Below are 27,801 nucleotides of genomic sequence, written 5' to 3' on the forward strand. Positions count from 1 at the left end.
GAACACGATGAAGTTCAACAACATCAAAATAAACTTTCAAATTTTACTTTGTGGCCTGATCAAACTCTAACACATGCAAACAATCAACCCTGACTTTTAAGTACAGTCCAATCCAGTAGTTGAAAGGCAAATGTTGCACGATCTAGTTTGAAAACAGAAAATCCATTAGTGCTGACAGTCCTTCAAAGTTTCAAAAGAAAAAGGGGAAAACCCATACTAACCCTTTGGTGTCTGGGTACTTAAACAGGTAGACAGGAAAAACTAACACCTAGGGATTAATAATATAACTATGTTATGGTGACGAGAAAAATCAAATATCTCCTCCCTTGAGTTAATTAATCCTCAAAAATAGACTATGTTCTCTTTATTTTCACTAGTCATACATAGAAAATCCGACCCAACAATGAATATATCTTTCCTTAGATCTGCATCTAAGTGTATTTATTGTTTTATATTTCACCAAACATATATAAGAAGATTAATCTTTTAGACATATATACAAAAACATTTGTAATATTTACATTCTTTTCTCGAAAAAAATCAATACACATATACATCTATACGACCCTATACTTGAATTTGGATGCTTGTAGGATTAATCTGTTCCAGCATTCCTTTGTAATGAAGAACAAACCAAAATGAGAACTCTAGAGATCTTTTTTCATTTTGATCTCTACTTTCTTAAAAGTACTCCGCTAGACATCAATCAAAACAAAATTTAATCAATTAACTGGATGTCTTCCAATTCGTTGTCAATTGACAACGAATTGGAAGACATCCAGTTAATTGATTAAATTTTGTTTTGATTGATGTCTAGCGGAGTACTTTTAAGAAAGTAGAGATCAAAATGAAAAAAGATCTCTAGAGTTCTCATTTTGGTTTGTTCTTCATTACAAAGGAATGCTGGAACAGATTAATCCTACAAGCATCCAAATTCAAGTATAGGGTCGTATAGATGTATATGTGTATTGATTTTTTTCGAGAAAAGAATGTAAATATTACAAATGTTTTTGTATATATGTCTAAAAGATTAATCTTCTTATATATGTTTGGTGAAATATAAAACAATAAATACACTTAGATGCAGATCTAAGGAAAGATATATTCATTGTTGGGTCGGATTTTCTATGTATGACTAGTGAAAATAAAGAGAACATAGTCTATTTTTGAGGATTAATTAACTCAAGGGAGGAGATATTTGATTTTTCTCGTCACCATAACATAGTTATATTATTAATCCCTAGGTGTTAGTTTTTCCTGTCTACCCGACAGTCCTTCAAAGAGCAGTGTGTCAGTTAATGTTAGAAGCAAGAAAGATTAATTTGAAAAACTAAATTAACTGAACCCTCAAAAAATAAAATTGTCAGACCATCAAAGTCCTTTGACTCTTACAGATAAGACCTACAGAAGATACTGAAGTTCTTAAAGGGAAAACATAACACCACCTGTACCATCTCACTTACAGCAGCGCAATCATGCAGAGAACATTTTAAAAGATAAGTGATACTTGGAAACTTAGAAGATGGTGCTGATGACCCTGAGTTGGTATTTGATATACAAGATGAAAAGGATTTAATGTGGCACATTCCTGACAGGAAGACTTAGAGTTACCCAATTTGTCTGTACCTTCCAGATTACATATCAATTTATGATATATGTAAAAGGGCAAATGGATATTAAACACGAGTACTCAAATTTTATGACAACGAATTGCAGACTACCTAGAGCATTGCTGCGAGGGTGCCATTTGGAATGGATACTGGCACAGAACTGTACTATGTATCAACTCCTTCAACAAAAAAAACATGGTTAGTGTTAAGATTGAAATGCAAATGAAATATGTGAAACAAAAAAAAAGATTTCAAGCGGAACATTTCTTGTGCATATGTTCCTTTCTCGTTATAATTAAGTTATCCATAATGAACTAATTGTTTTAATGTTACTCTGTGAGACATTGTTGTATGATCCTATATCTCACCCAGGTCTCAACCAGGTTTACTAGTCTCTCTTGTTTGCATTCTTACATTTATGCCTGGCATCAGCTAGTGGGTGGTGGTGACTCCTGGACAGCCCCTAGCTAATGGGGTAAAAGTTCCTGGGGATAACCCTACCCACTTTTTTTCAGCAGATACTGTTTGCTCTATTCCCTGCAATCCCACAGTGCCCCTCACACTCAAAATCCGAGATTGAGAAAACCTTTGCCCCTTGTGCAGAGCATGTATGCCCACCCCTCTGTAGTAACTCCAAATCGGTTCTGGAGATAAGTTTACTCCCACTGAGTTTGGTGACAGCCTGATTAGGGTGACAAAAGCCAAGGTGTCACCTCGCATTTACATGTGGCAGGGAAGTCAATTAAGTTCCTGGGCCACCCCAGCTGGTTTTCTTTCCAGGGGAGGAAAATATCTGATCACTACCAATCAATGTCTCTGCTCTGACAACAGTTTTCACACTTCATTTAGAGCAACTATTAGTCTAAGCAGTTTCTAGAGAGCTCCTGCAAATTAGCCTCCAGCATCTTCAGGCAGGGCAAAGGTAAGTTAGATTTCCAATATATTTAATACAAATTTGCCTAAACCATTGGTGTGTCTGTGTAGCAGGGTTCAAACTGCTGCTGTCAGGCTACACAGGGTACGCCTAAAACCCTGTTTTTACTTCAACTGTAGGTCACATTATAGTGAGTGCGGCAATCCACAAGTGGCATTTAATGTCATGCATTTACTTCTGCACCATGTACTATATCATTTTAGGAATTTAAATGTGCCAATCCGGTTTTATGCCAATTCTAATATGTTTTGGGTTGCAGAACACATACCTTGGGCACTGGATAGGAGTTTCCCAGTTTTAGAGTTCAAAATCACCAGCAGGCGAGTCCCAAAAATATGAAACAACTGGGGGTGACCACTCAGAGAGGTTAAATTAAAACCCCAGTTATTAGACAGTTTATTACGACGCCAAAATAATTTATCCACAACACTACCATTGCGTAACAGAATTTAAATGTATTGCTAAATGGACTAATGAAAGCACCGCTTGAACCTGTGTACAAAACTAATTTAAAACATCTTCTTTGAAGAACAACTTTTCTAATGGTGTTTGCCTCTCTAAGGAGGGGAAAGGGTAGTGAATTGCAAGTGCTAGCAATTTAAAAACTATTCTTAAGGGTGCACAAATGCAAAGCAGTTTTGAGGACAAATCAAGTCTCTACACCAAAGCATAGTAGATCCAACAATTTTAAAATGTTTAATTAGAATAACTCTCTGTTCAATCCTCCTCCTCTTTTTTTTGGGGGGGGAGGGGGCTGTGGATGTTTAAATACTGTTTTGCAGGGGAGTTGATAAAATACATCTTAAAAACAAATCGCATGCTGGGGAGCATTGTGGGCTTATGGCTGATGTCCTAGTGAGTCATACAACTCCACTCAAGTCGACCCCCACAGGATAAAAAAATACTTGTAACACTGCTGGAACAAACCACTAGATGGTAGAATGGTGAACAGCATCTGAATCTAGATTTTCAAGCAGCAAAATCATATTTTCAGATATAGCATTTATTTTCTCTGTAAATTCATAAACCGTAGTAGAAGATCTTGATACACATCCATATATGGTCTAGTGTTTATGGATTTCAGACGATGAAGAACTAGGATTACTAATAAAACTTTTGTTAGACATCTTGTAGTAGTGTGAAATCTGGGCGAACACACCACAACCACTGTCAGATGCTCCCGCCTAATGGGGATTAATGGAGCGATCAATAAGACTCTGGATTGTCACATTAAGACTATGTAAAATAAAGACACATTCAGTACTGCTACCTCTGCATCAACAGAAATAAGATTATGCTGCTCTAGACTTCACTGTAAGGTGGCAAGCTTGTCTGCGTTCCCAGATGCAGGCTGCCTGAGACTTTGGAATGAAGAGTAAATATCTGAGTGAATATTGTTAAGGTCTAAATAGTGAAAGAAGATGTGGATAAATCTAAAGTCGCACCTGTTGGAATAATCAAAATGCACGGAGCACGAAGAGGGTAGGAAACATTTAACTGAGCTCAGTAGAAGTACTACAAAGGTGTGAACCTTTAATGCATATATAGTACTATTGACTTAAGACTTTTATCCTCCTCAGAAATTAAGTGCAGCATTTCGACTTTGTGAACATCTCTCTTTTGGCTTACATGCCAGGGCAGTCCACAAATCTAACTCACATTGCTGACTCTGATGATGGGGCATGATGAATCAGCTCATAACTGCAATACTTGAGCATTGTAGCCAATTTTTGGTGGATAGTCTGAAACTTTATCAAAAGCTTTTCTCAAAAAATGGCTTTCTAACAATTGCCTCCACATATCAATGGCACATGTAATGCCCAATACCAAGATACCATGGCTGCCACCTAACTCCTGATTTGCGTTAAAACAAGACCTTGTTTGTATTTGAGAGGACCTCTAGATAATAAGTGCATTAACCATCACCGCCAGACAAACAGGTGCTGATAGTCTAAAGAGAAACAACACTGTCCAGTGTCTCCTCAAGATTGGATCATGATAAGAGAAGGGGCAAGGGTGTGCATCTTTAGGGAGCTGAGGGTTCACTCCTGTTCAGTCATACCCTACTATGAAGCTCCTCATGCAGCACTACATTAACAGTGTTTAAATACCAAGCAAATCGAAATCAAAGAACACATTGTTCTTCGGTTGCTGAACACAGTATTTCAATAGTTGTGTACAGAGTGGCTGTTCTAGCAAACCTCAAAATATCCACTCTTCATAGCAAACTCTGAATTGGTATACTACAGATCTTGCATAAAACTTGTCTTTTTGGTTTTCAAAGAAGATTTGAAAGGAAAAGACCCATTAAACTAAATGGAAAGATGGTTGCTTAAGCTTGTGTTCGTGACATCCTCCCGTACATTAGAAATCGGAAGTTCCAGTAGCAAAAAGTCATGGTACTAGGTTCATAGATTTAAATCGTGATCAGTCCTGATGTGCATCTTGGTCAGAAACTTCCCCACGTGTCAATTTCTCATTGGCCCATTTGAAGCATGTTGTCCATTCTTGTTACTTCTTCAGCTGACCTTTGATCGCTTATGACTTTGACAGAGCTGCTTCTTTGTTCTTATGAGACTCCTCTGCAGTGTTCAACACAATTGACAATATATTTCCCGTCCATCTCCTTTTTGACTGATATAGGAAAGTGCCCCTTTTTGACATAGCCACCCTCACTTTTTGCCTGGTATTTGATGTGATTTTGGCTGGAGGTGCACTGGGTTCCTGCTTATCAGGTCTCCAGCGCTAGATCTCTTTCCCAAAAGTATGCAATTGTTTTCCCCAATTGAAAACATCTTTAGTACCTTCAGTAAGCCCCTAGTAAATGGATACCTAGGCCCTGAGGTACTAAAGAGGGTCCCTCATGCCTGCAGCACGAATTGTGCCACCCCAAGGGACCCTTCACCAAACTCATGCAAGGCTGCCATTGCAGGTTGCGTGTTTTAGTGCAGACAAAAGTGAAAACACAACATGACACTACAGTGTACATGCTAGTGGTGCATGCCACTACATGCAGTATATGTAAGTCACCCCTAAAGCATGCCTTACAGCCCTAAGGCAGGGTGCCTTATATTACATAAGGGACATATCTGCATGAGCAAATATGCCCCAGTGCTGGTCAGTTCCATTACTGCCAGTGCAAGTGAACATGGAAGCCTTTTTAAAGCATGTTTTGGACACTGGTGAAAACGAGTTCCCAAGCTACATGATGGCTTCACTGAAAATAGGGATGTTTGGTATCTAAAATCTCGTATTAATGAATCCATACTGATGCCAGTATTTGATTTGTTAATGCATGCTCACAGAAAGGCTGCTTGAGCAGAGAGAGTTTACACCCCCTTTCACAGGATCACCTGCAGATTAGCATACCATGCAGGGGTGTGGAATTTTTTAAGAACTGTACTTGTCCAAGGGACAAAGGGGTACAATAATCTTCTAGCCCTGTAAAGAAATCCACTTGTCCAATGTACTTTATAAAACTAAAAGCTATAAGGACTAGCAAGAACTGATTACTAGTCCACTATAAAAGCCAAAGTAAACTTGATCACCTCTGCCTCTTTGCCCTTGCAAACTCTCTTATTATAAAGTATTACCTTCCACACTGTTTTATTGATATCAGCAGTAAAACATTTGCCTTTCCACTAACTTTCCATATGACACATACCAATTCCACTTCTTCATCATAGGGTTCATCCCTCATCTGTTCTCTTTGCTCACAACAAGGGCAACACACACTTACTGTTAAAGTACACCACTCCCTTACTACACATATACCTTGACCCGAAATTCATTGGAATGAATATTCCTCTCACTACCCATGCCATGACCACCTCCCCACTCCCTCATCACAGGCTGTGTACCCCTTGTACATTTTACTGCAGGTTCTCCTCCGCTCTGAGGAGGTGTTATTCCCCCTCCATTTTCACCATAGGCTTCGTTCCTTCCAAACCCCTCTCTAGTCTACTGCTGCTACCCTGCCTCCGCTCATCAAATGCTGCTGCCCTATGTGGGGTATACTCATCTAAGGGCTCTGAGAAACCCCTTTACCTTAACCAGCCCACTTTGCTTCCAGCAGCCGTGCCAACTGCCCCCACAGTAACCCTAGTAGTAGAGACATGTAAAGAGCGGCACAGGTCGAGGCATTTGCACATAGACACGTTTTGTGACCAGTGTGTTGATGGCAACGCATTAATGGCAAAGCAAATGTATCTGTTTCAGAAGGGCAATAGAAGGGAGTGACGAGGAGCACAATGACTGGCCATGGAGGAAGGAGTCAAAATTGAGAAGCCTGGACAGTACAGCTCTGATAGTGGATATTTCAATAGCATAATATCCAAATCAATGGAGGGAATGTCATGAGACTCACAGATGGCACTGAGGCAGACCTCATGGGGCCAGGCTGGATTGAGGTGGAGAGAACAGACACCCAAGCTGGGAATTATTGCAATGATTACCAGGCAATATTCAAGAGAGGGGGGCTGCCAGGTATTAGGATAGGGATACTTGGAGAGGCCTGCAGCAAGATCCAAGGACTAAATTGAGGAAGAAATGAGACAGAAAGAATCTAGTATTAGGAAAAAGCACACAGGTTCTGGAGGAAACATTGGTGAATTCAAGGGCAAAAACAACAGAGGATGTTGTAGGGAAACCAGGCTGGCAAGAGAAAAAAAAACGCAGCCAAACCATGGTGTCTAGTAAATAGAAAGTCAGATAATATTAGGACAGAGGGAGAGCAGGTGACAGGATGACAGGACAAGTAATTAAACCAGAGTTGTTTAGGCAGAATCAGCAAATCGGCTAGTTGGCTCAGTGGGTTAAGATTTACTCCAGACAACAGCTGTGGTCGGCTCTCTACTAGTTCAGATTCTGGCAATACATTATTTGCTTTCCCTCCATTTAAGGATATCAAATTGAGTACTGTTAGGTAAACAATAATCTCTATCATTTATAGTGCTAAAAACAGAAGAAGATTATTAAGCACTATCAATAAAACCAAATTATAGGGAGGGATGGACTGCAGAAGCAGAGAAATAGGTATAGGAAAAGTAAACAGTGATACAAAATAAAGTGTATACTTTGTTGAAAGAGGAAAAGCTGTGTCAAGATCAGAGGGAGAAGTACCAGAGGACATAGGTCAGATAAGCACTTGGAAATCACCTCTGGCGATTAGCAGCACTGTACAAACAAACCCTAAATAAAATAATGTTAGCCAGATTGAGAGCAGACAAGTAGCCTGGAGGACAAAGGGAGCGAAGAGAGCTTTTGCTTGTGATCCAGTGAGGAAAGGTAGTCTATAGAAGAGGCAAAGTCAGAAAAGCAAATGTCTTTGTGAGCCAAAACTCCCTGCTCTTAACTTGTGAGGTCATGAGCAGTTCTGAAATTGGAAAAACTTTACTTGGGAACCCATAAATTAGGGGATCAAAGTGGGCAAGAAAAAGAGGATGAATTCACACGGGGCTGAGTCCTGAAAAGCGGTCAACTTGTAATTTGTTTTTTTTTTTACACTGTCACAAAAAAAATGCCACCAAGGGGAAACATGACAGAAAATCTGTTCTGGCTTAATTGGTTGCAACATCTCTATTTTGAATATTGTATGGGGTCAAAGCACGTGCTGCAGCGAGGTCTGTGTGCCTGGTAAATCTCAGGGAATAATAATAACGGTAAGGAGACTGGTAGAAACTGGTAGTTAAAGCACTTGCTGGAGAGATCTGTGTTTTGTTTTGTCACAGTTTTGATGCATAAAGTAGTATAGAGGGTTAATGTGTCTCCTGTAAAGCACATCAGGTCACATGCAGATGACAGATTATTATGTTGTGTAGACAGGGAAGTGGACCACTGTTTTATTACTTGCAATTCATAATTTGCATTCTTTCTAATATAGAACAGTGAGCTATGAACCGGCATCAAACACCTGCATGTAAACTGCAAGACATAGATTGAGAACAAACATGGTTCTAAACCCGTTATTATAAAGCTGCTAAAAAGATTTGTTTGAGCATTAATAATGGACCATCCCAGGCACTGTTATATTTTAAACCCCAACTCTGTATTTCTACCAGCTATACAATCTTGGCATATAATCCCTACCAGTAAAGACTATTTGTGACTCCTACACCTTGAAACCTTCTTTGTACTGGCTAATAGGGGAGAACTAGTGAACTGCTGGGATACAGCACTATAGAATGTGGTGCTAAAAGTTCAGTGAGTGGTGGGAAGAAGAGACAGGCTGGGCACAAGCAACTGAAAGATTCAAAGCAGATATGGGGGCATTAGAGAACAGCCTGAGGCGGGCATTTATGATTATGGTGTGGCATTAAGTAGAGGAGGTATTTAGAGAAAAGGATCCAAATACCTGAGCAAAGTGGGGGGAGAGAGAGTGCAGGTCAGACTACTAGCGTTTGGCCATGGGAGCCTGATAATTCCCATGAGAGTCTGGGCTCCGATAAGCGAGCCACGCATGGTGAAACACAAATTGTAGCAGCTGATCAGTTAGGTCACTTGAACGTGAACAGAATACAATGAAGTTAGGAAACTGGGTAAGACAGGGAGAAGGAGGAATGAGCAGCTTGGGGGGCACAGCGGGTGCACTTAACACCACCAGCAAGCTCCCAGTGAAGAAAGGAAGGAATGGTACTCTTTCAGAAACACCTCCACTCGGAAACAAATGCCTTTGAGACAAGGTAGTAAAAGAAGCCTTGAGCATTGCTGCCTGCCTCTTGGTTGGGACTTGGCTCCCACTAGTTGAGTTTTTTCCGCTTTCAGTAAGTGCCTCCTGGGAGCTCCTGCCATGCAGTGGGCATGTAATTTTTATCAACCTTGACACTGTTAATCTCTAGCTGCCTGAGGTGGAGGCCCCCATCCTCCCACACATCACTTTGTCCCTGCTTCTCCGTTTGAGCCAATCTGGATGCCCCTGTAAACTGTTGGAGCCATAGATGCCAACAGACCCAATTCAGACAGGCGACTCCTGGTTTAAACAGTTTTATTTTAGCAGTCTGCTGCCTGAAAATGCCTCTGCTTCAATGAAGGTCTATGGACAAAATATAGTCTCACATGTTTTTTTAATTTATTTTAAATCACCTTCTTTATAATTTCCGAATGTTTGCATGTTTGGTCGAAGCCACGTTGAGGAGTTCACATATTAACAGGTTCGAGGCATGTGGGCTGCTGAATTCATATCTGTGCATAGATCGCCGCCTAGTGTTGGGTCCGGATGTTTGCACGTTGTTGTCCTGGAAGAGTCTTCGAAGTATCCTGGGATAGGTGACTCCTCCCCTGGACTACAGTGCGCATGGGCATGCTCTCCATCCTCAGATTGTTTTTTTCCGCCATTGGGATCGGATGTGCTTATCTTGACTCAAGTTAGGAAAAACTTTTTACAGGCCAAAAGGCCTTTAGTTCGCGTCGGTACTGTTCCCGATCGGTATCGATAGTTATTTGTTAGTTTACTAACTTCAAGAACAACTTTTTCGCATCATACCCGACCATCGACCCAACATCGACGATGGAATCGAGGACACCATTCAAGCGGTGTCCTGTATGCAACGCGAAATATCCCCATGTCGACGTCCATCCGGTGTGCAACAAATGCCTTTCACCGGATCACGACGAGTCCACATGTATGGCCTGTGCCCGATTCCGATCCAAGAAGACTCTCCGGAATCGACGAGCAGCGAGACTTGAAGCGCAGCAAGCGGCACCGGCCCCGACCAACATCTTCAGCGCCGAGGACGAAGATGTCGAAGACGTGGAGAACCTACCCTCCAGCCCCGCTTCCGACCACGACTCCGGATCGGAAGACATCGAAGAACGACTCTTTCACAGAGACGAAGCCGACACCGAGGTAGGAGACTACGATGAGGCCTTAGGGGCCGAAGAGAGTAGCTCCGCTGACGAGCAAGGCCTACCCGTACAGACTGAGGATATCCCAGTGCGTCAGTCTATGGCTCCGGTCGAGGGATCGCCTTCGGGCCTTACCCAAGACCTATCCCGCAGTTCTTCGGCCCCGCCCTCTGGCCCGGCCTCGGACATTCAGCGGCAGCCATTACTACCCAAAACGACTGGTTTCCCTTCATCGAAACCGAAACCGAAAGCCGTATTGGTTCATCAGAAACTGAAAGTGACACTGGTCGGATCGAAGCCCACCACACCTTCGACGCCAGCCAAACCCGTCGGCACCGACCGCGCCAAACGGGACTTCGGTGCCGAGCTTGCAGCAGCCGACGTCGGCGCCGACACACGGAAAAAGACCATCGGTACCGCCAAACCGCCTCGGCTCCCGGCACCGAAACAATCGGCTCGGGCCACAAAGGTCAAAATGGCTGCTGCGTCTCACACCGCTTCGAAAGCAGCACCAAAGGCACAATCATCGACGCCGTCGACAGCTACTACCTCTCCTCGACTCGATGACCCAGTGGCGCCGAAGAAGTCCACGCCCGCCTCTACAGAACCGGTCGGCGCCAAAGAACCGTCGGCGCTCCAGGTGCGGCAAGTTGCAGCATCCTTGCAACGCATCAAAGACAAGGCAGCCCTCCAGGACACGTCAGGCTCAGAGCCGAAAAAAGCTCAAAAGCCTTCTCCGGCGCCGGCCAACATCACTTTTGGCCTGCCACCGTCTACGGCCCCAAAACTGTTCGAAATCAGAACACGTGTCACCCACACCAGGATCACACCTGCAGAACGCTCTCCTGCGGAGACGTCACCATCACACATCATCGATGCCGACACTAGCAGAATGATGCTCCACAAGAGGAGAATAACTTCCGAGCCAGCTTTGGACTCCTACCGGATCCCGCTAAAGAAAAAGCTGCCAGTGGATTCGGAACCAGTTCTTTACGAACCTCTCCATACCTCTTACCAAGATCCGCAGTCCTTCTCTCCGACACACTCCGAAACCGACGCTTTGGAGGACTACATGGGTGACCACGTCCCCTACCCCGGAGAGATGGACCCTGAAGGCCAACAGGACCCTGACCAGGCTTGGGATGACCCTGTAGACCCGGGTGCACCTATGGATACACAGGACACGCAGCTATATGGCGCAAAAACGTCTCCCACAGAGGACACTGCCGCATTCAACGCCCTCATTGAACGTGCTGCGGCCAATCATGGTGTGCAACTCCACTCTGACACCATCGAGGACGATTTTCTCATGGATACTTTCGCATCCTCAGAAAGAAATATCAAAACTCTACCCATGTTGAAAGGTGTCCTCAAACCAGCAAAGGACATTTTTAAAGAACCCACCAGGGCAAGAGTAATAAACCCCAGGATCGACAAGAAATATAGGTCGGCGCCTGGGGATCCTACCTACATTAGAGGCCAGTTACCTCTGGATTCCATAGTAGTTGCGAATGCTCGCAAACGGGCGCACTCGCAGACGACAGGGGATGCTCCTCCCCCGGACAAAGAGTCCAAGGTGCTAGAGACCTCCGGCAAACGGGTTGCAGCCCAAGCAGCTAACATATGGCGTATTGCCAATACTCAGGCGCTCCTAGCTCGCTACGATCGTGCACATTATGACACATTAGAAACATTACTCCAACATCTCCCTGACCAATACAAAGAGGGAGCAGAGATCCTCATCAGGGAGGGACAACTCCTCACGAACGCATCCATTAAGTGTGCACTGGATGCCGCAGATACAGCTGCCAGAGCCATAAACACTAGCGTCCTGTTACGGCGACATGCCTGGTTACGAATCTCCGGATTCAAACCTGAGGTGCAAAATAACATCCTCAACCAGCCGGTCAACCCCGTCTACTTATTCGGGCCAGAGGTTGACACCACCCTAGAAAAAATAAAAAAGGACACAGACACTGCAAAGTCCATGGGGGCTCTCCAAACGCAGACCTTTCGGAGTGGCTCCTTTCGTTGCCCCGGAAATAGAGGAGCAGGTAGAGGACAGGGGTCACAGCAAACCTACAACAAGGGAAACACACAAACTTCCTACGATAAAAACACCCGGGGTGGATATCGTGGCTCAAGCACAAAGGGCAGAGGACGCGGATACGGCAACACCAGGTCCTCCCCCAAGAACAAACAGTGACGCCCTCTCCCTTCCTCCCGACCACATAACACCTGTCGGGGGAAGGCTACAAAGGTTCCTGTCCACGTGGAACTCCATCACCACGGACAGGTGGGTCACAGATATTATCAAACACGGTTACTGCCTAGAATTAACCTCAACTCCACCCACAATACCTCCAAAACACCGTCCTATGTCCTCAGAGCACTTAACGCTATTACAGCAGGAAGTGCTAAGTATGCTACAAAAAGGCGCAATAGAGGTCGTACCCGTCCACGAGCAAGGTACGGGGGTGTACTCCCTGTACTTTTTAATACCGAAGAAGGACGGGTCACTCAGACCTATACTAGACCTGAGACCCCTCAACCGCTACATTCTCTCGGAGCATTTCCACATGCTCACCCTGCAACAAGTCCTACCACTGCTCAAACAGGGAGACTTCCTAGCCACGCTAGACCTCAAAGATGCGTATTTCCACATACCCATTCACCCATCACACAGGAAATATCTCCGGTTCACTATTCAAGGGCAGCACTACCAATTCAAGGTTCTTCCCTTCGGCGTGACAACAGCGCCCAGAGTTTTCACAAAGTGTCTGGCTACTGTGGCCGCACATTTACGGAGGCAACACATTCATGTCTACCCCTACCTGGACGACTGGCTTGTTCAGGCAAAGTCAGCCCAGCAATGTGCCAGCCACATGTCCCGCACCATTCACCTTCTTCACAGTCTAGGGTTCTCACTAAATTACCCAAAATCACATCTCCAACCCGCACACGTACAACAGTACCTAGGTGCGACCATAGACACTCTGGCGGCCACAGCTCAGCCGAATGTAGTGAGAATCAACAGCATGCAAATGCTGATCTCCAAGTTCAAACCCCAACACTCCCTTCCCGCGCGAGTGTTCATGCAGTTGATAGGCATGATGGCCTCCTGCATTTTCATAGTCCCACACGCGAGACTACATATGCGCCCGCTTCAGGAGTGCTTAGCACGTCAATGGAATCAGGCTCAAGGACAACTAAAAGACCTAGTGTTGGTGAGCGGTCGGGCATACAACTCTCTGCATTGGTGGAATCCACAAAACCTTTGCAAGGGCCGACCGTTCCAAGAGCCTGTTCCACAGATAATACTGACAGCGGACGCGTCTCTCCAGGGATGGGGAGCTCATGTACTCAATTACACAGTGCAGGGACTATGGACAACACAACAAAAGAAGATGCACATCAACCTTCTAGAACTGATGGCAATCTTCCTGGCTATGAAAGCATTCAAAGTACACTTGTGCAACAAAGTCGTGTTGATTCGGACGGACAACATGACCGCCATGTACTACATACAGAAGCAGGGAGGAACACACTCTCCACAGTTGTCTCATCTGGCTCAGAGCATGTGGAAGTGGGCCATTCAGAGGAACATGTTCCTCATGGCGGAACACCTCCCCGGCAAGGACAACCAGATGGCGGATCTGCTCAGCAGACACAGCCACCAGATGCACGAGTGGGAGTTACACCCATCAGTACTCCAACCGTACTTCCAGCAGTGGGGTCATCCAGAGATAGACCTATTCGCCACAAGCGAAAACGCAAAATGCCAAAGCTTTGCCGCCAGGTTCCAACATCGGCAGTCGCAGGGCAATGCGATATGGATGAACTGGTCCGGCAGATTTGCGTACGCTTTTCCCCCAGCGCCGTTGATACCGCTGGTGGCTCGCAAACTCAGACAACACTCACTGACACTCGTCCTGGTTGCTCCAACGTGGGCACGCCAGCCATGGTACACCACCTTTCTCGAACATTCCGTGGTGCCGCATCAAAGGCTGCGGATCAAACCCGCGCATTTGACGCAGAACCATGGAGAGATTCAGCACCCAGATCCGCAACAGCTGAACCTGGCAATCTGGCTCCTGAAGTCCTAGAGTTTGGCTACCTAAACCTGCCACCTGACTGTATGGACATCATTAAGGAAGCCAGGAGACCCACTACCAGAGCTTGCTATGCAGCCAAATGGAAAAGATTTGTCATTTATTGCAATAATAATGACATTAACCCGCTAGACGCATCCATCCAAAACATAATTTGTTACCTCTTACACCTATACCGATGCAATCTGGCATACACCTCAATACGTGTCCATTTGACCGCAATATCAGCCTATCTCCAGAACAGGCAGCACCTCTCTTTATTCAGAGTGCCGGCAATCAAAGCATTCTTGGAAGGACTCAAACGAGTAATTCCTCCAAGCCACCCACCAGCTCCAATGTGGAACCTCAACTTGGTCCTCACACGCCTGATGGGTCCACCCTTCGAACCTCTACACTCATGCGAGATTCAATTCCTCACCTGGAAAGTAGCTTTCCTAGTAGCAATCACTTCTTTGAGGAGAGTTAGTGAACTCCAGGCACTAACCGTTCAAGAGCCATTTATACAGGTTCACGCCAACAGGGTCGTACTACGTACCGACCCCAAATTCATGCCCAAGGTGATATCGCAGTTCCACATGAATCAAACTATTGAACTGCCTGTTTTCTTTCAAAACCCACAAACTGTCGCAGAAAGAGCACTCCATACACTAGATGTGAAGAGAGCCCTCATGTACTATATCGACAGAACTAAGGTCTTTAGGAAGACTAAACAACTTTTCGTTGCCTTTGCCCCACACCACAAAGGTAACGCTATCTCCAAAGCAGGTATAGCCAGATGGATCGTTAAATGTATTCAAATTTGCTATCAAAAAGCTAAACGCACATTAACGATTCCCCCACGAGCCCACTCAACACGTAAGTTAGGGGCCTCCATGGCTTTCCTGGGAAACATTCCTTTGCATGATATATGTAGAGCAGCCACCTGGTCCACTACACACACATTTACCAAACACTATTGTGTAGATGTGCAATCAAAACAGCAGGCAGCTGTAGGACAGGCTGTTCTCAAAACACTTTTTCAGACCGCTGCAGCTGGCACTGGTAGCCGCCGCTAATAGGAGGTACTGCTATGTATTCTATGCACAGATATGAATTCAGCAGCCCACATGCCTCGAACTGAATATGCTACTTACCAGTATGCATCTGTTCTTGGCATGTAGGGCTGCTGACATTCATATCGCCCTCCCTCCTCCCCGGCGCCTGTAGCAGCTGCAGCTCTCAGAATTACTGTAAGCATGGTCATCACTTTCTGTATCTACTCCATCACTGCCACAATGGCGAAAAACGATCTGAGGATGGAGAGGATGCCCATGCGCACTGTAGTCCAGGGGAGGAGTCACCTATCCCAGGATACTTCAAAGACTCTTCCAGGACAACAACGTGCAAACATCCGGACCCAACACTAGGCGGCGATCTATGCACAGATATGAATGTCAGCAGCCCTACATGCCAAGAACAGATGCATACTGGTAAGTAGCATATTCATTACTTGTGCTTTGCTTACTATCGGCTCATCGTTGTGCCCGCAGGGACAGGTGAAGTGATGAGGGGCCTCTTGTGCTCCATATTATATTCTCCTGTTTTTTTGGCCTAGACTGCGTGTGCCAGGAGTTCTCATAGAGTTCTCCAACTATCCCACGCAAATAAGTGTCAGTCTTACCTGCAGGGCTGTGACCTGACAGGTGCCCCATATCTCTTATCTCTGCCATAAATTTTTCTACAAGCCCGTTATTTTCGGTCTTCAGAGCCTACTTCACAAATGAACAAATCTATTCCTCTGAACAGAAAGGGCTTTCCTGTGGAACATGGCGTCCCAAATGGCAGCATGCCATCTTTCTGCACAGTAAATAGAGGAATGTTCCAGCGGGTCCTTGAATTGGGGACTTTGGAACGCTGTACTTTACTGGTTTTCAGGCTCTCTGGTGTTATTTCACACGGAGCTGACTTCAGGGGCTTTTAAGCAGTGAGGCATCTGTGTGTGTTTTATAAAAGTACATCTTATATCCTTCACCTTTTACGTAATTGATGGCATCCAGGGTCACCACATCCTCCTTGTTCAGCTTCCCTCAACTTGAGCTCGCAGGGCGCCTCGGACTACTCTTTCCGAGAATTTGCATACACAGCATTCCTGTCCACTCTTAAGGATTCATAACGCACGACATGCACCTTCTCTGACCCCGCACACACAGGCCTTCACCACTGCAGGGGAATCCGCACGGCACCACTAGTGGCATGTCTTTATTGTTACATCAAGAGCACACATGCAGCAACTTTTAGCACCCGAAAGCATAACTAATATGGAAGCCAGCATCGCTCACTGGCATCCTAGCAGTCTGAGGTCTCCACCTCTGGGACTGACGGTGAGCACCAACTTGCTCACAGCTGCAGCCAGGCTTAGCTTGGTTACCGTAATTACCTACAAAAAGGCGCATTTACTAAGAATTAAGATTCCAATCGGAAATAACTAGTTTGTGATTATATTAGATGCACAAGGGTTAAAGAGAATGCCTACTTGTCCAGAGGACTAAGTAGACAATAAAACTTCTTGTCTGCAACACGAATCCTCATGTCCAGGGCGTCGGGCGATAAAATTTCCCCACCCCTGATACCAAGGCAGGGGCGCTTCAAAGAGCCCACCGCCTTTGGTTTGCGAACCTGGCTTCCCTCACAGGAGACACTGCCCCCATCCCCCGTCCTGAGCCATTTGGCACCTGGACCGGTGGGAACATTTGCTAGTCAGATAGGCGTGTCCACCCTCAGGCTAGTGCCACCCCTAAGTTGGGCTACCTGAAGTGGAGGGAACTTTTCAAAGTTAGCCATATTGGTGATGGCAAACAGGAACTCTGAGATATGGTTATGCCAACTTCTCACGGAAAGTTGTCATATACGGAGCATAGTGACCCCAGGGGTCAGTAACCCATTGCCTACTACCCTACACTCCCCTAATGCACCCAAGTCCAGTATTTGGGGGAGCCCCTGGCATCAGAAATCAGTTCCTTCCGACCAACGAAGTAGAAGAACACTGAAGAGCAACGAAAACAAAGACTGAAGACTCTCAGCCTGCCTGCCTGTCTGCGATTCAGTCAAACTGTACAAAAGTCATCTTGTCCTGCAAGCAGTCATGCCTCCCACAACCTGGGAGGACTGCCTGCCTTCACCAAAGACCCGGGGACTGCTGTGGAGCAGGGGAGCTGCGCTCCTGCATCGTGCAGGTATTACCCAAGAAGAACCCCAAGGGATCCGAAACTGCCAAAACCCAACGCTTCCAAGCACCACTGCAGCCAAGCCCCCCATCACAAGTTGAAGTGGGCCAATGGAGTCAGTGTGGTCCCCAAGCCATCCAGAGACAGAGTCCACCTTGTTTTTCCCCCTCGTGAACTCTCTGACACCACCTGCAGCCTCTGTGTGCAGCCCCACTCCACCACAAGTGCTCCCGGATGAAGAAACCCAACACCCCAACCACCCTCTGCACCCGGCTGTCCTGTCCAGAGGAGAAGAGGACCACCTATGTCCCCACGTCCTGTAGCTTCACAAAACTTGAACCCACTGGCTGGTTCAGCCTGTCTAGCCCCTCAGTCCAAACCTGCAGCCTCTTTTCATGCAGACTGATCCCCATTGATTGACATTGGGCACCTGACACTGTATTGCATCACTGCACCCAACAGCCCTTGTGCCGCTGGAAGTGACCTGTTGGTGCTGCCTTGTATCCTGCCCCATACTCGCCTTAAGTCCAGGAGATTGGTCTTGTAAGTCGCTGTATTCTACCTGAATGCCGTACTTGTTTCTCCTCCCTTAGGATAACATTGCAGCTTCTGAAAAATGCACTTTCGACTTGTTAAACGTAAAAGTATTTAACTTGCAAAACATACTCACCTGATCGTATTGATTTTGGTGCCTAAATAGACATAAAGATATGTGCTATTTTTATAAATTGGTGTGGATCTCCTTCTTGAGTTGTGCGCATCATTTACTCCAGTATTGGAACTTTCATAGATTCCCATGCTTGAATCATTCCCTGTCATTGAATTGGGATTCCCTGGTACATCAAAATAGCAATGCTAAACAAATACAAATCAGAAACCAGGCCTAGGCACATGTCAGTTTTGTAACATATCTCGATTGTTTTGTGTAAAAGAGACCAAAAGTAATTCTTGAACCAATCAGGACCTCTCGCCCTCTAGAACACTCCTGAGAGAAACTTAGACCCTCAGATTTTCTACCGCAAGTTGTGCTAGGGAGTCTCCTCTGAGCTCTGCTCAGTTTTCTTATACTTCAATGAATTTGGATAACGTTATTTAGTTCAACGCAGTAGAACCTTCTTCTTCAGTGCTGCTCTGCAAGATTCTGGCATAACCATGTCAGATAAGGAGAGAAAGAGTCATTTTAGAGCCTGTGCCAACTGCCCTAAGAAAAGGCTTCATAAGACAATCATCACAAAGACTGTATTTATTGCCTATATCCCAACCATAAGGCAAAGGAGTATAAGGTATGTTGTACCTTTTCTAATAAAACCTTGAGGGATCGTAAGGGGCACCGTCTTATATGGTCCAGAAGCTCAAAGCTAGAAAGGATGTGTTTTGAGTGAGGACAGTGATGAGACATCCTCTTCTTCATCCAGGAAGTCCCATAATAGGGGAAGATCACCTCACGCCCATTCTTCTGGTTAGCATCCAAAAAACGCCCTTAGAAAGACCTCTCTTGGACGGAGTCCCTCAAAATCTCCTCACAGACATGAAAAGGATAGAAATGGACATGCTTTGGGGGACAAACACCCACAAAAGGCGAGTTCTGAGCCTTCTAATATACCCCCTCAAGGCAGGCACTCTTTCAAAAAGCCTTCTTCTGTTCCTCCTGAAGAAAAGCCGTCGACAAAAACTCCATAGTCGACGGGACTGCCGACGAACAAGCCTTCACCATAGTTGATGAGTGCGGAGGTTCGCCGATCTTCGACATCTAAACAGAAGGCGAGTACCGCTCCGACATCGACGGCAGTGTCAATGATTCCGTCGTTGAAGACTGTGTCGCCGTCAAGTAAACTTTAGACGATACCGTCGACGATGCCTGGGGTAATGACAACTACATCGACAACAACAGCGCTGATGGCTATGACGACGGTAACGACAACATCCACAGCAGTTATACCGTCGCTCATGGTTTCCAAATCACCGTTGATATCTGCTTCTCCAACTATGGCGTCGGCGGCAATACCGTCAACAAGGGGAAAAATACCTGAAACAATGGAAAAGGCTAGGACACCAGAAGTTACCTCACCCAGCAAGGTTACACCTCTGTTGCCTTCTCACCTGTTGGTAGAGCAGGATTTGAAAGAAGAGGATGACTGACCCTTTCGCTACGCAAGTAGCCCATCCAAGCTGCATGGTAAGTGCCAAGAGGATGATTTTTAGGAGGAATATGGAGATGATTAATACTATATTCTTCAGCAAGGATACCATCGAGATTATCAGGAAGAGGTAGTCTGCATGCCTTCATCGAGGCTAACAGAACTACAATTTATGTTAGCTGACTATAGGAAAAGATTTCCTTCAACACCTGTACCTCAGGAACAACCTACATTGGTTCATCAGCCACGTTCTGTCCCCTCTAGTCCAGAAAGGTTTCAAACTTTGCAGGCGGAACCTCTACAGAAACCACCTCTATCAGCTCCTCAACAAGATCCAGGAACTACGGATGATGACCAGGAAGAGGGAGAACTCGGAGATCCACATAGAGAGTGGGACGGCTACCTCCATCCCATGCCATCCTCTCCTTCTCCGGTACCCGTTGACTCGCCACCAGAAGATATTGGTGGTTTTCACAACTTACTAGAAAGGGTAGCCAAGAGATTTGATTTACCAATGCCAACTTCCCAAACTGACTGTTTTTATATGATTTTAAAGAGCCCTTTAGAAAATCTGTGGTCAGAGCAGCTAATGCTTTTGCTTTTTTTGGTCGATATGATCGACAAATGTGGTGCAACCTGGCTCTGTATGTGGATCAACTTCCTGAAGAGAGCAAATCGGAAGTAAGGAAAATTCTCCAGCAGGGCGAAAAAGCATCTGAGAAGGTTCTAGATTGTGCGATGGATATAGCTACTAAAGCACTCAGGTCATTAGGACGTGCGGCGGTATTGCTCCATCAAGGTTTGCTCGGAGCTGCTTCATTTAGGCCAGAAGTGCAAAATAAGATTCTAGACCTTCCATTCGATAGAGTGCTTTATTTGGAAAGCACATCGACGTTGCACTGCATGATATAAAGAAAGATACCGACAGGGCGAAGGTGTTTCGTGACGCATCAGTATCAGAAAGTACCCTTTAGGGTAGCTAGAGGAAGGGGCCTTCCTTCGTATATAGGTGGATATCAGCAATGCAGGTATCCCTTCTACCCTACATCTTCCCAGCCTTATCGATCGCAGTATGTTCAATGACAGCCGCAGTCAGGGGCATATTCTAAATCTACCCTCAGAGGAAGAGCAGGATGTCAGGGAAAAGATACCTCACTACACCAATGACCAACTTCAGGCTCCGGCTGTTTTTGTTTCCACCTTTCCACAGAAATTTCTTTTCACCGTCACCAGTGGCAAAAGATAACTACGAACCGATGGCTCCTCAATCTGATATAATTCGGCCGTACTTTAGAGTTCCTTCACATCCCACCGTGTACTCCTCCAGGACAGCAAGAGATAAAACACCTACATCTTATGCTTTTGGAAATTCTTGCAATGCTCCGAAAAGGAGCAATAGAATCAGTGCCAAACTCCCAGGGAGGGAAGGGGTTCTATTCCCATTTCTTTCTGATATGGAAAAACTTGGGGCAATCGCATCCGATCCTGGATTTAAGAACTCTCAACATCCATCTCAAAAAACAGTCCTTTCGCATGGTCTCTCTTCAGGACATTTTATTACTTCAAAACCCAGGGGATCATATGACCACCTTATACTTACAAGATGCATATTTTCTTGTCCCCATCCATCCATCACACAGGCAGTACTTTCGATTTGCCATAGCTGGAATCCATTACCAATTCAAGGTACTGCCATTTGGCCTCAAACCGGCTCCAAGAATATTCACCAAATATCTGGCTCCAGTAGCAGCCTTTCTGAGGAAGCAAAGGCATCAGGTGTTTCCTTACCTAGTTGACTGGCTAATCAACGCACCTTCACACGCAGCGGTCCAGTTGTCCAGAAGAGGTATGTACAAGACTGTTCACCTAGCTGGGCCTGACCCTAAATGAAGAAAAGTCATCTCTGCCCCCTTCCACTAGCATCACCTTCTTCGGAGCAATATTGGACACCACATTAAACAAAGCGTTTCCCTCTCTCTCTCGAGAAGAAGAAGAAGAAGCGAAACTGATATCACTGGCCCGATCATTCGCAAAAAGAAAGTCGCTTTCAGTTTTCCGTTACATATCGCTTCTGGAAACAATGTCATCTTGCATCCCTCTTATTCCCTTCTGCCGATTAAGAATGCGTCCATTACAGAAAGAGCTGGATTGGCAATGGCATTAGGCAGCTGGTTCCTTCGAGGATGTCATTACAGTCACACCAGGTATGATAAATGCTGTGTCTTGGTGGACCCAACGTCAAAATATTTCCATCGGTCTTCCCTTTCTCACCACGCCGGCTCCACACGTGATCACCGATGCCTCCCTGGAAGGATGGAGAGCCTTACTGCAAGATCTCCAGGTCAGTGGTCGTTGGCAGTGTCAAGACCAGCATCTTCACAATCAATTTGCTGGAGCTTAGGGCAGTCCGACTAGCATTGCAGGCATTCCTGCCGAAGATAAGGAACACTACTGTGTTGGTCAGAATGGACAACACAACGGCAATGCATTATCTCAGCAAGCAAGGCAGCACAAGCTCCTTTCCACTCTCTCAGGAGGCTCAGTGCATCTGGAAATGGGTGTTGCAGAACGGAATCTCTCTGAACCTGCAACACGGTGGAACACCTTCCGGGGGGTCAGAATACGACACCAGACACATTAAGCAGGCTCAAATAGACCTGCCACGAGTGGGAGATCCATCAACAAACCCTAGGCAGCATTTTTCTCAAATAGGGCATGCCAACAGTGTACCTCTTTGCGACAGCACAGAACAAGAAATGCTTGTACTAAACAAGTTGGCATCACCAACCGGTATCCTGGGGGAATGCATTTTTGATGGCATGGTCAGGCATCTTTGCCTACGCTTTTCCACCGATACCGCTCCTGCCCCGGTTGCTCATGAAGATAAAGACAGAGCCCTGCAGGATGATCCTAGTAGCCCCATCGTGGCCTCATCAACATTGGTACACAGAACTTCTCCTTCTTTCGTAGACACTACCTATTCTGCTGCGTCCCATTCCATCTTTTCTGACGATGTCCCAGAGGCAAGTGCTACATTCCAGATCCCAAATTGCTTCGATTAGCGGCATGGCTCCTGAACACTGTAAATTTCAGCATCTAGAAATCCCTTCTGAGTGTAGAGATGTTCTTTCAAATGCTCGGGCACAGAGCACTAATAAGACGTACAGGATGAATTGGAAAAGATCATGTATATGGTATCAGGATTCTACGGTCCTCTTCTCATGAGATCCTTCCTTACATTTTGCTATTAGCAAAGTCTGGATTAGCGCATGCCTCGTTCATCTAGCTGCTATATCCCGCTTTAGAAGGACATCCTGAGGACCATCATTATGGTAAGAAAGGATCATTAAACAGTTCATGAGAGGCCTATTCCGTACCATTCCACTAGTTAAGCCTCCACCACCTATGTGGCATCTTAATATAGTATTGCTTATAACTCCTGAAACATCCTTTTGAACACATTCATAAGGCGGACCTTAAGTTCCTATCATGGAAGGTTGCCTTCTGTCGCTGACATCTGCCAGGAAAGAAATTCGGGCCCTGGCCATACAGGAACCATTTCTACAGTTTAGAGATGATCGGCTAGTCCTTTGTACTAATCACAAGTTTATCCCCAAAGTTCCATCGGACTTTCATTTAAACAAGCCTCTTATCCTTAAAACCATCTTTCCACTACCAACAACTGCGGCGGAAAGAGCTCTTCATTCGCTGGATATTCAGCACTGTCTGAAATTTGATCTACAAAGAACAAAGACATTTCGCAAATTGACCTAGCTTTTTGTATCCTTCAGTGCGCCCAGGAAGGGCTATCCTCTATCCAAAAGGGGGATTGCTCATTGGATCTCCAGTGCAATCCAGTATTGCCATCAAACGGCAGGAAAGCCTCTGCAAGCAATCTCTACATCTACTGCTCTTTTCACTGGAGTGCCTATCAAGGAAATCTGCAGGGCTGCAACCTGTAAGAGTACCCACACCTTCACCAAACATTACTGCTTGGATGCAGCCACTTCAGTGATGTAGCAGTAGGACAGGCGGTGCTGAGGAACCTTTTCCAGTGATGGTGAGCTTTCTCCTTCACCCCTCCTTCCTATCTGCTGTAAGACCGCACATATTGTTCTGTGTGTATCCCTAAGTGGGATGGGTATTCCCAGACGTGGGACCCGTGCTCACTACGCCACTGGAGTCGAGCTATCCTGGCTGATGACGGCTGATAGCCAGAAACCGGTCCTAGGATGCTTGATTCCGGTCCAGGGAAGACATGGCTTGGCAGTTCGGGCTGGACTGTTCCCATTAGGCACAGGGTCAAGACTGATTTGCATATGGCCATGTCTAAACTGGGGTGGTGTAGTGGGCAAAAGAACGATGGATTTAACCCAGATCTCTTGACTGGGGGAGAATGTCTGCATTGTTAGCATTCCGTCCATCATTTGTTTGTTGTATTTTATATATGTTCATAATATGAAATATAACTCTTATATGTTCTTATTATTGTGCGTTTAAAGTATGCAATTGTTTACATATGCCACTCCCATCTCAACGACGTCGAATGAGTCAAGCATGTGAATCTATGAAAGCTTCCACTACTGGAGAACTACAGTTACAGGTAAGTAACTTATTTTCTTATTGACTATTGTGTGTATTTGCAGATGTCTAACACTCCTCGACCACACTACCCCCTAGAAGAGCACCTTGGGCTTGCTAGAGCCTGTTCACTCATAAGGGATTCCCTGGACTGTTTGCACAATACATCTCTTTTGGATATGCTTTATAAAGAGCCAGCTTCCTTTAACTGCCCACTGTGTTGTGATCAGATGCTTATCATTATGGTAGATGTCGGACAAAAGCGCACAGGGATTCCACAATCATTGCAAGGGATTGTTTTCAGGTTTCAGCTGATGCAGGTTTTTCTGGCAGTGTTTACCATAGTTTAAGGAAACGTGATGTTTGTTTAAGATCCCTGTGCTATCTGAATTTGTGAAGGGATTGGTGAACAACTTTCTTCTTGCACTTAACATCACCGCTCAGCGGGTTATCAAATTGATTTTTGCTCAGTTGATGGCTGTACCTTGTAATATGTGATAGCCAACTGATACAGAGTGTAAAAAAGACAGCCAATATATGTCATTCATAAATTCATCTCTACAAAACGTGTAACATACATCGCAACACACTATTGAAAACCTGCCCTCGTTTATGCAAGGACGGTGTAAGAATAATAATCTCACCCAATGTAGCATAGTGCTACATTATGTGAGATTCACTTAAAACAAATCAATTTCTGTAAGGAGACATTTCCACATGGCTGATATTTTGAGTCTGTTCTTTCAGTCTCGTTTTTTTCTGTTTCTTACATGATACACTTTTTGTTATATTATGTAGTTGTGATTTCACATATTGTGCCCTTAAAACGAATAAAATAGGCGCACTAACTTAATTCAGGACCTTCAACAAGGTTTTGTTTCAAATTTGCCAGATATTGTCGTAGAGACGTGACTCAAGATGAAACTTTCTTCAATCTCTTGTGCGGGCACTGAATTTAATTTCAATGAGTCCATTGCGCTTCCAGCCTTCTTTCTGTCACCCCCTCCATCAAAGGCACAGGAAAGTCTGTAAGAGAACATGCAGATAATCCATACAGCTTTTTGTTGTGCTTCCAAGGGTGTTGTAAAACATTGAGTGCTGTGAAGCAGCTAAGAGTTGGTGTACTGAAGGAATGATCATTCGTTTTCCAAAGTAAAACTGCTAATGTGTTTTTATAGGTATGTTCCACACCAAGAAATTTGTAAGGTGCCCACTTGCTTGTAGTTCTCTTCATCTAGTTGAGGCAGAAGTTTGTTTGAAAAATCTGTTCATCGCCCTTTCAGTTTAATTTTTTTTGTTCTTTTGTTACTTGAGGCCACTTTATTAATATTTGTTAGGTATTCAAGAGTATCCTTTGTGGCAAACTGCCCTGTCTATTTAGGGTCTATTGACCAGTCGAGTTTTCACTGGCAGTGCCCCTGCTGGGTCCACCACGGAAACCTTACACCAACAGCCTGAAGGACTTGGTCTGTGTAAATGCATCAGACTGTATGCCCTATGAGCAGACAATCTGATGCATTTTCTTTCTCTTATAGATTGCCAGAGAAGTAGTGGCAGACCCAAAGAGAAAAATTGAAAATTACCCTACACCCTGGGAGCAAACTCCCAGGTTGCCATGGTATTTTCTTGATTCTACAAATACAAATTACGTTTTTTGTAGTTGTTTTTGTAAGATAAAGTTGCCCCACTCTGAAGCCTAAATGAGGGCCATTGCCATATAATTATCCTATAATAGTTGATTCACTGATAAATAATGTTTTTGAAAGGTTAAACTACTGGATGTAATACTAGTGAAAACCCTTAAAAATCCTTCTCCACTGTGGCATAGTAGCCTAGAGCGTAGAAACATTGGTCCAGCACAAGTAGATTAAGCACCGCTTTATCTAATTTATTCCTTGATTGACAGGAGATGCTTTTCTCCATCTGCTACAAATGTATGTTATATTCTTCAAAGAAACAGAGGCCACCTTTGACATTAAATAGTATTTTCTATGGGGAGATGTTGATAGGTTTCTTTGTAATCAGACTTTGTAACCTAGCTCTTGTATTTTGTTTTATTACCAGGAAGAATTACAAGCCTTGTCAAATGAAAAAATATCTTTTAAGCAACAGTTGGACTCATCAAACAGCACTGTTCTCATTTTACAAAATGAGAAAAGCAAATTACAACAAGAAGTTATGGATTCGAAAAAAGAACAAGATGACCTCTTGGTACTTCTTGCTGACCAGGATCAGAAAATATTTTCCTTGAAGAGCAAGCTCAAAGAATTAGGAGAACAGGTAAGATATACAAACATTTACATATGTCTCCTTGCATTTGAATGAAAGCAAATTGTAAGGGAAGCATCACACATCACTTAGTTTTGGACGGTCGCTTCTTAGAATTAAACCCAGGTGTTTTCGATGTTTTGTGGTTCTGAAAACTAGTGTGCTCATGTGCTTGATAGCACCATCTGCGGCACCATGAATGGGGCAACACTCTGACTTTCATATCTCCTTCGTGTCTTTAAATAAGTGGCATTGATAATATTGTCATGAAAGAGAGATGCTCGGTAAGTGGCGGTGTGACAGTGTTTCATGGCATTATGACAGTGTTAAGGTTTCTGAATTTAAGGATTAAGAACGTGAAATGAAAATGTTTTTAAATCCCTCTACATTAAGGTATAAGTTTATGAAGCTTGAGAAATCATGTTATTAAAGGTGAGGTTCTATTATTAGTTTTGAAGGTCAAAGTTTCCACCTTAGATAAGTTTTAGTACAGTTAAGAAACAGCACATGTACCATGTTTTGGTTGTTTTCTGAGTTCTGAAAATGAAATATTGAATTTAAATCTACTTGAATTGAATCTGAAGATCCTAAGAACTTTAATTCTATTTTCACACCCCTAACTTTGATGGACTACTAATACACAGTGATTACACAAGCGTGCACTCTGTGTATTCGAGGGCCTCTGCTAAGACCCCCAGCACATCTTTTTCTGCTAACCTGGCAGATCCTAGTTTAGGCTTAGTGCTCCTGGCAAGTTCCACTGTTGCATCTCATTCAAAAAGGCTTTTAACCTTTTCTGATTTTCACCAATTGTTTCTTTAGCTGTTAATGGTCCTTCACTTAGCTGATTTTTTCCTGCTCTGCTTTAGAGTTCCTCCATACGGAAATGCTGCTTTATGCAGTTTAAAGAAAAGGATCTGTAAATCTCAGAGCTGGTTAATTGTTTTCTTGGGTGCCATTGACCATGTTTGGCTCTGAAACCACTTTTGGCTTTTCAAGACTTCTCATTGGTCTTAGGTGGCAAGGTGGGGACAAACGTATAGCTGAATCTTCTGAACATTGGGCTAATGTGATGATTCTAAGAGGTAAATGTTGAGGTCTTGAGTTCCTCAG

At 44.6% G+C, this 27,801-nt stretch overlaps 1 protein-coding gene across 4 annotated transcripts in view; it reads left to right on the top strand.

Annotated features, from left to right (window-relative positions):
- The window catches only part of USO1 (USO1 vesicle transport factor), a 448,004-nt gene that overhangs the window by 360,664 nt on the left and 59,539 nt on the right, over positions 1 to 27,801 (top strand). For all 4 annotated transcript variants that reach the window (XM_085635281.1, XM_085635255.1, XM_085635264.1 and 1 more), the window contains one exon: positions 26,485 to 26,700. In XM_085635281.1, coding sequence (XP_085491407.1) covers positions 26,485 to 26,700 — 216 coding nt within the window. The remainder of the gene's footprint in view (positions 1 to 26,484; positions 26,701 to 27,801) is intronic.

This window comes from Triturus cristatus, chromosome 2_1 (assembly GCF_964204655.1).
Source record: "Triturus cristatus chromosome 2_1, aTriCri1.1, whole genome shotgun sequence".
Lineage (NCBI taxonomy): Eukaryota > Metazoa > Chordata > Amphibia > Caudata > Salamandridae > Triturus > Triturus cristatus.